Genomic DNA, 9,435 nt, shown 5'->3' with positions numbered 1-9,435 from the left:
CACATTAACTTAGGGGAACAAAAATATTGCTTCTACGATAGTGCGTTTGTCAAGGAAAATTTTAGATCCTGGTAAAATTTGCATAATTTTGATTCAAATTTTTTAACCTCTTGGACCACATGCTAAGGAAAAGATATGTTTATGGCTATCACCATTAACTTTGTGACATGAATAACCTTAGGTTTCTAGAATCCAAAATAGGAGAGAAACCTTCATTTGATAGAACCTCTCACATTAATCTCTTAGGATTTAGATTTTTCAAAAAATCGGTTTAGAGGATTTCAAAAATTTATCAAAGCTCAAACATACCAGGTTAGACTTACAACTTGTAAACTGAAACTTTTTTTATTTCAGAATTTTACTTGTTCCTCGTGGGATCGATACAAAGATTCGGTTTCATATGCTACTTGGACGACCTTACAATTACGCTTATAACCTGTACTTAATAGAACTTCAGTGCACATCAAAAATCTATTCTAATGTTTTCTACATTTACTTTACTTATTTTCTACTTTTACTACAGTTGTTTCCTATTTTTACTTTAGTTATATCCTACCATTACTTATGTTGCATTCATTTATGGTATTTCTGTTTTTACGTCTATTATTTTTTGTTTACATTTATATAATTTTCTGCTTTAACATCAATTATTTTCTTCTTTAATTTTATTGTTTTTTTCACATAATTATTCTAATCAATTTATTTTTGCTTGTTACCTATGACTTTGGGTGAAAACGACTGCCAGAGTCCTCAGAGACTAGTTTGTCCAACTTCTTTAGGGGATAAAGCAAACAATATTGCGCCCCACCATACATACGAGTATGACAGTGACAGTCACTAGTATGATAGTCATTAATATGACTGCCATAGCAGTGCCTGTCAGGCCTGTTGCTCCACAACTAGTTACAAAGTCTTTTAATGTTGTTTGTTACAGCTCCCGCCACACTGCCACCCCTACCCTCCTTTGAGGTAGGCCCCTCTACTCTTATCGAGCACTTTGATGTGGATAACTCATAATGGTTATAAATCGAGCCAGATGGAAATTCGTATGTTATTTAAATTAATATATTTGAAATTAGTTTTTTATTATATTATATAGCTAATATATTTTTTTTTTAAAGGTTTCATACATCATGGCAGCCCATCCACAGGAACAAGGAGTTTAACAAGAGTAGGTAAGATGCTCCATATTTAACATGAAAGACAATCCCAATCGAGGTTTGAGATGCATGTCACGGAATTTGAATTAAAATTAAATAATTTTGAATTATATTATAATCTTAAGTTATATTTTATAATAACTGACATTATTTGATATTTATTTTGTATCACTTCTGTGAGATGCTGAGCATGATCATTAGATCTACAAGAACTTCGAGATGTGAGGGTAGACACGCTTATGTAACATGTTTATTGATATTTGAAAGAAGGAACAGAGGCCCTCTAGATATGAGAGGATGTTAGAGCTTGGGCCTTTTCTTAGGAAGATGTTGATGAAGCAGCAGAACCAAACCTCTGACTATGGGGGCATGGGTACCTTCTTATACGCTGGAGGATCGATGTCTCATACTGATTATAGGAGGATGATAAAATTTAACTTATGTGCTACATTGATATATGTAATTATTTTTTGTAAACATTTTATATGTTAGGCAATTGCTTAAACGGGAGCCCACCACGTCTGAGTTGCACACCACACACATCAACATTAGGCGAATTAATAGTGGGTCGACGATATATTTTAGTGTGTCAGCATAAGGTGATTTTTTTTTTTTTATGAAATTTATAAACAATTTTATTTTGATGTTACTTACCCTTTAAAATCTTATATAGGAAGAGTATTTGTGCCTGAAGGATGCTCGGAATTAGAGCCCAGAGGAACTTGTAGCTCTAGTGATCAATTTGATCATCCTCCAGTCTTTGAGATATAGAAACATGTTGTCGGGGGAAGAAATAAGGGGAGGGACTACGGCCTCGCCACATAAGGATTTGTCTTTAAGGCAAAATACTTTGGTTTAGGCGAGACGTCGTTGGTTGATGATGAAGTCTCCAAATGTGTGGTTGCACTCTCCTAGCAGTTACAAGTTAGCTTTGCTACTGAGCTATGTGAAATAAAGTCTGTGATAAAGGCAACATAGCAAGCCAGGGATGTCAGGGCAACTATCGAGCAGTTGAAACACCAAACACATCGCCGTGGCAAGCGAACTTTGGTCGAGGAGGTGAAGGAGGACCACCATGATGATCGGGATTTTTTCTTCTATCTGTGTGTAGTGCTTCATGTTAACATCTTTCATTTAATTTCCGAACACCACTGTATTGAATGATTTGCTGAGATTTATTGTTATATTTGTTGTGATTTCATTAATGTTGTTGTTTCTATTTAACCTTTTTCTTTCATTTATTCTGCGGCCACCACTCTTACGATATGTTATGAAATATGACTTAGTCTTTTTTTTTGTTGTTTTATGAGTGTCGATGTGTAACTTTTTTTTTTGGCTACGACACTTATTTATTTATTTATTTATTTTATTTTGGCACAAGTTTTCAGCTGATAATCGTCTAAATTTTCAGCCCATAAATTATGATCTATTGAAAATTAAACGAGTCAAAAGATGACGAGATTATTAACAGTTTATCAGCCGATTATCAATTACTAATAATTTAATGGCTACTTAGTCAAAAGCATTTAACCGCTAAACAATTCAACCGACGATGCATTTTTCTAAGTCATGTTATGGCTCACAAATTGTAGTCGAGATTCAGTCGAAAATCTAGCTTATGGACTGAAAAAGATCTGATTATCGACTAATTTGTCAGCGGATAATTAGTGAATTTCTTGTACTTATTTCAAACATAGGTTTAAAGCACCTAAGTGTTACAAATATAAATATGAAGGTTTGTGTGAGACATGAAATGCATAATAATCACGTGCTATCTATGTAAATTTCCCTTAATTTTACTTTATTTTTGGTCATTAACATTCGTATCAAGCAATTCTCATGTATTTACATATCTTAAACTTAAACTTTATCTTTTACAATTATATCACTCAAAATTTTCATATAACATAAAAATATCATTATTTTAACTAAAAATAGTGGAAAACATATGGCATATCTACATACCACAACATGTATCAGTCCACCCCATATGTGTTAATTCGAGTCAGATAGAATCAAACCCGGAATTGATGGGACTTACATCAAAACTATCAAACAACAGACCACCAATTGCATATGTGCGTGTGTCTTAATTATGTGATAAATTTGATTCAATCATTAATTTAAGATATTGGTTGTATATTAATTAAAATTTGTTTTTTTTATATTTAATATAGGTAAATTTTTATTTTTTATAAAATCAACCAAATTAAAAAATTATATTATATTATCTTTTTTCCAATATTAAATCAACAATTGTAAATAATCAAATGACAAAAACTTATTTTTCAGTCATAATCAAATCATAAGACTTAGCAATACATGACAATTTAAATTAACCTTAATTAAAATTTATTAACAATTTAATACATTGGTTCACCAAAATTTTAGTTCAATTCAAAACATAATATAATTATCTTTATTTTATAGGTTTCAAAACTAAAATAAATTTATTCAATGAATATGTAAATCAAAATGATCAAATCCATCAAATGTGCCATAATAAATCTCTCTCTCCATCAGGTTGGATGCTGGTCCCAAACCTCGAAAAAATATTAGGTCTGGAGTTCAAGTGCGAGCTACGTCCGGACAACAAAAGTGATACAATGAAGGTTCGTGCTCCCGCTCCGCCCTGTTGTATCACGTCCGTTGCCCGGACCCAGCTCTGCATCCGGACTTTGAATAAATTAATAACACAGAAAAATTGTAAAGCCTTATAAGAAAAATGAAAATGTGCAAAACAAGAATGCAAAGAGTAAATAAGTAGAATCCTTCTTTGCCATAGAGCATTTGCTGCTTGGGATGCCTGAATATATAGAGATTTTATTTATATAGAGCTAATTATTTGATCAATTTAACTTGTGCTTATTAGCCTTGTGCTTTCATGTTTATCCTCTTCTATATTATTAGTATTGTTCTAATTTTCAACTTGTAGCATTTATCCCAAAGACAAAAAAATATTTTATTTGATGAGAAAAATGACTAATCAAAATTCATATAATGTCTTCAACAAATAATCAAAATTTAAATTAGGATACTCTGGAAACCTTTTTTTTCAAATCAAGCCTATTACAAAAATTGAACTGTATGATGAAAGATTCAAAAGTTAATTGAGTTGAACACTGATCCCACAAGTTTGATTCAATTTTGTGCGAGGTAAAAAATTTTGATTCGATATGTTTGAAAATTTTGAAATAATCAATTAGTTTTTTTTTCGTAATTGCCCAATTTCGATACTTGGAATTAGTTACTTGGTCTCAAAAGCCAACAGATTAAGTGTCTGTTTGGGACAGCTGCAACTTATTGACTAATCTGTTGATAAGCTGATTAAAAAAAATCTACTGACAAGTTTGGTTCGTTGGCTATTACAAATTTTTATTTTGTTTGGAAAAGCCAGACCACAGCTAGAAAGTTGCCACCGCACCTAGATATGTGCGGTGTGAAAACGCTGTTTTCAGCGTTTTAAAAACGCATAAACTGCCAAAACACAGTTTAGCCAAACAGATCAGGTGTGTTTTCAAAACACCACCGCATCAAATACTGCATCAAATAAGCTGCCCCAAATGGACCCTAAGTGTCATTCGGTCGACTTAATGATCATCAATTTCCCATTCTGAAGAGACTAATTACGGAGACTCACTGTTTCGTATAGGATCATTTCATCAGGTAGAGGGTGGGGCTATTTATCTGGATCGATTATTCTCTTCGTTCGGTCGGCTTTTGTGACCGCTTGATCATATGATGAATAATCATGTATCAATGTTGTTTGTATTTTTCATCATTTCTTATCGATATTCATGCAGATGCAATCCTGATTTACAGAACAAGAAATCAATAAAAATACAAATAGAAATAACCCAGGGAAGAAAGAATGTTAGGAGTGAATTAACATATCAAAGCCTCATAAATCAGTTGTGAGAACCTCGGTTCAACGGTGACAAACAAAAATCCTTAAAAATCACAAATAAAGATTGAAATGAGGGTAGGAGGAAAACGAAGAAGAAGAAATCAGGAATTTGGCTCACTGGAAGCCAATCGGTAGGGGGACTCACAAATGAGAAGGTAGAAAGAGACTCGACTCACCGAGCACAAAAAGAAACCATAGGAATTAGGCAACAAGTGAGGGCTTCGGGCGGATTTGTGGTTTAAACCATCATTATAGATTTATCTTAACAACAGTTTAACTAAAAAGTGTTGCAAAATACTTTAATTTTTAGTAGTGAATTATTATATCTATTCTATAGGGATGAGATATTCTCTCTTGCAAATAGTGATAAATATTATTTTTTATGTTCCTAGTATATGAATATTTCATTAGTGAAATACTTTGTGCAACATGCAAAATTTACTTTTGTTGATTAAGATTGTCATAATAGGTACTACTTGTCGGCTAACTTGTTGTAACTTAAATAATTCTAATTTTGATGATGCGACATGCTAAAAAGTGAAAAATAAAGAAAAATTAAACTTGGTCTGATATATCAGTCAAAAATCAACTAAGGTGTGTGTGTGTGTGTGTGTGTGTCTATATATATATACATATGAAAATTTATCGATCATTCTCTTTCGAGTAAAAAGAGTAGAGTGAGAAAATCTTTGTTAACATGTAACCAGTGTATTATTTGAGTTCTAGCCTTGAGGTATGAGGCACCAATTTCAACGGAGACCACTATAATGAAAGTCACACGAAATTAATATTTATAATTTTATGTCTTCGGTGCTAATCTTACATATACAATTGATAAAAATATAACATATATTCTCATCTTTTCAGAGAAAAATATGTACCGTCAACCTAAAATCACTACTACGTATATTGTGACCATGAAATGAATAAAATGTTATAGGTTTGTATATATGTTGTTTGTCGTATTTTTTGTCTTAATGTATTATGCACACTTATAGACTCCTACAATATTATAAGATATTTTTCTTACTTTTTCAAAAATTATTTTAATTAAAAAATTATAAATAAAATCAACAAAAAAATATTTATTTATTTCTAGTCCTTAATTTTGAAAATTCTACAATTCTACAACAACTAACACTTTATCTCTTTTAAAATATTAAAAATACTAATATTTTTGATATGATCATAAAATAAAAATAATTGAGTGGTAGATATGTAAATATGAAAGTTTAGGAATTAAATATATGATTACATATAAATTACGTGGCATCTACTTAAATGCCCCAAAAATTTATTCTAAGAAATGAGAAATATATAAAAAATAGATGAACCGTCAGCCGTGTATTTGATATATTGATCAAGAAAAGCTGAAGGTTGTTTGGCGCGGGGACTGACTCAATCCTGATGCGGGAGAAGTGTAAAATCTCAATTTCAAAATCATTCTAAAGAAGCAATTAATATATTTTGTTTCAATTATAACAACCCAATCCTGATGGTGCGGGGATTGGAACAGATTCACAACTGAAGCCATGCAATTTGGACGGCGACTTGTTCTATTTTCACAGCTGAAGCCATGGAATTAGGAAATAAAATAGCTTACGTGTCCTCATTACCCTAATTATCGTCCAAACAATTCGGCCTAAAACCTTTAATAAATAGCATCAATCAAAATGCCAATATCATATTCAGAATTAATCCTCCTCGATTGATCCATCCTCCTCATAATTCCTTCTCTCACTTCCCGCCGTCAGTCTTCTTTCTCCACTGCTCTTCCCACCAAACTTCTCCTTCTCCGACTTCTTTCTTCGCTGCAGTTCCCACCGGGTTTCTCATTCCGTCGGACTTCTCCTTCTCCGACTTCATTCTCCCCTGTTCTTCCCGGCAGACTTCCTCCCCATCTTCTTTCCCCACTGCTGTGAGATACAACAGAGTGGTCTTTGTTCCTTCATTTCAAATAAAAGTTTTGCGTTATTTAAAATATTTGATTTAAATTTTGTTTAAATTATGATTTTTCAGAAACAGTAATGGCTCAAGAATACCCCAATTTCGAGTCTCAATTTGTCCCCCTCCCACAAAATATCCCTCCTCTTGGGTAGTTACAATTTAATTATTATTACTATTTTTAATTTATTTTTCAAAAGATGAATAAGAAAGTGATTTTGCTATCTTGTTATTCATAATCATCTATTTTTGTGAATGAAATGAAAATATTTCTCCGTCTTCTTTCTCTACTGCTGTTAGATACAAAAGAGTGAACTTTGTTCCTTCATTTGAAATCAATGTTTCACATTATTTAAATATTTCATAAAATTTTTATTTAAATTTTGCAAATTTTGTTTCAATTTTGATTTTCAGGGACACTAATGGCTCAAGATTACCCATATTTTGAGTCTCAATTTGTCCCCCTCCCTGAATATATCCCTCCCCTTAGGTAGCTACAATTTAATTATTTTTATTATCTTTTTTTTTTTTTTTTATTTTTTTTCAGGAGAAAAATATGATGTTTTTTGTTTTTGTTTGTTGTGTTTGTCATTCATAATCATCTATTTTGTGAAAAAATGAAAATACTTAAAAGTACAAGCGAATGAGTACTCTCTAAAATATTAAATAGTTCGTTATTGCTTTTATTGAAATAATTATTTATTGCAGGATATGTATTGATAATGAAACATGCGCTGATTATACTCTCGTTCTGTTATTCTTTTTATCTATTGTGATATATATATATATATATTTGATTCATTTTTAATATGTTTTTCACACATTTCATATTAATTTTTTTATGAAATAATATAAATTTCTTTATTATAATGAATGTAGGTGAATGGTATAAATAAGTCAGATACTTTGCTAAATATTATTCAAGTTTTGAGTGACTTAGATCTCAGTATTTCCAAGTCATATATTTCGTCAGATGGTGGTTGGTTCGCAAACATATTTTATGTCACCGATCCCCAAGGGCATAAAATAAGAGACTCCAACTTTATAAGACATATACAACAATCCCTTATTGTTGCTGCCCAAAACCAAAGCGGATCCTCCAATCCAACACAAGTCAAAATTAGTGATGGCAACATAGTCGCCGTTGACCATTTTGCCTCCGACTGCACCGCCCTTGAAATAACTTTTTTTGATCGACCAGGTATTTTCTCTTAGATTGCGAACGTGCTATTTGAGCTATCATATTTTATGGAATCAGGAGAATTATGGTCATACAATGGACATGCTGCTTGCATACTATATTTAAAGGAAAAAAATACGTGTCAACCTATCATGGATCCAATTAGATATAATTACCTAGTGGAGCACTTGGCGAGTGTTTTGAGGATGCAACACTCCACGAATGAACTATGAACGGTGAGACTGAAAGACTCCACAACATGTCGGTTTCATACTGAACGACGACTGCATCAGTTGATGGATATGTGTACATTTATCGATGTTAGTGAAGATAACAAAGAGGTGTGCTTGCCGCAGGTGTCGATTGAAAGTTGGAAAGATGTAAACTACATAGTTGTGAAAATGAGGAGTAGCGATAGAGCTAAGTTGATGTTTGATGTGGTGTGTGCTCTAACTGATCTTGATTATAATAGATTTCATGGATCGATTATCTCCCAAGATTCGGTAGCATATCAGGTACTTAAATAATTTTTAAGCTTAAATTGTCAATTGTAAATGTGAGTTTATGTTTTAATTTGTTTTAAATATAGGAATATTTTGCGCGGCGGACAAATGGTTACAAGATGCTGAATGAATTTGAAAAACAAACTTTAATTCAAAGTTTGACAGGTGCTGTTCAACGGAGAATATCTCGAGTATGTATGAGTTTTGTACTTTTTAGATTAATAAAAAATATGATATTTTTGCAGTATATTTGTAATTGAGTGCAGGGCCTAAAGATAAAGGTGCGTAAATTAGACCGTCATGGTCTACTATCTACTGTGACTATGACATTAAGGGAGAATAACTTGTCACTCGAGAAGATGAAATTCATCACTGGGGATGGCTTGACAGTTGGTTATTTTTATATCGGTGATGTCTCCTCTTCCACTAATGCCAACGAAATTGATCAGCAAAGGCTCGAGGTAGTGTGTCATGAGATTGGTCGAGACGTCTACTTTGAAAAAAAAGAATAATGAGTGCATCATCAGTAGCCCGTCGGCTCCTAAGAAGAATGTATTTTCTTTTTTTCGCTCTTTGGGAATGAGTTTGTGGTTTCATATCAAGCGTCTCATTGGCAATCTCTCATTTATGAGATAAACTTTTATTTACATAGTTTATTAATCCAATAAATTTTTTGTAGTTGTTCTTATGATTTTACAGAAATAATTTAAATCAACTAAATGTATTTTGTTTAGTTATTCT

The 9,435-nt window shown here is 32.2% G+C and overlaps 1 protein-coding gene across 2 annotated transcripts; it reads left to right on the top strand.

The window, feature by feature from the left end:
- Window positions 1–7,898: 7,898 nt before the first annotated feature.
- Window positions 7,899–9,274, top strand: LOC110017850 (ACT domain-containing protein ACR4-like). Of its 2 annotated transcripts, none has more exons than XM_020714985.1 (3): window positions 7,899–8,706; window positions 8,781–8,859; window positions 8,940–9,274. In XM_020714985.1, the coding sequence occupies exons 1-3, from the start codon at window positions 8,488–8,490 to the stop codon at window positions 8,948–8,950; spliced, it is 309 nt and encodes a 102-aa protein (XP_020570644.1). In that variant the 5' UTR covers window positions 7,899–8,487; the 3' UTR covers window positions 8,951–9,274. The 2 variants fall into 2 exon arrangements, with proteins under 2 accessions (XP_020570644.1, XP_020570643.1); XM_020714984.1 differs by having other exon boundaries at window positions 8,781–8,885; window positions 8,961–9,274.
- The last annotated feature ends 161 nt before the right edge of the window (window positions 9,275–9,435 follow it).

This window comes from Phalaenopsis equestris, unplaced genomic scaffold (genome assembly GCF_001263595.1).
Source record: "Phalaenopsis equestris unplaced genomic scaffold, ASM126359v1 Scaffold000002, whole genome shotgun sequence".
NCBI classification, from domain to species: Eukaryota; Viridiplantae; Streptophyta; class Magnoliopsida; order Asparagales; family Orchidaceae; genus Phalaenopsis; species Phalaenopsis equestris.
Note: the sequence above shows the minus strand (reverse complement) of the source record. Positions and strands in the feature narration are given on the sequence as shown.

Coding starts and splice junctions, on each gene's coding strand:
- LOC110017850 (XM_020714984.1), top strand. CDS start 8,488: ATGGATATGTGTACATTTATCGATGTTAGTGAAGATAACAAAGAGGTG. Junction 8,707..8,780: donor AAGATTCGGTAGCATATCAG/GTACTTAAATAA, acceptor TTTTAAATATAG/GAATATTTTGCGCGGCGGAC. Junction 8,886..8,960: donor TTCAACGGAGAATATCTCGA/GTATGTATGAGT, acceptor AATTGAGTGCAG/GGCCTAAAGATAAAGGTGCG.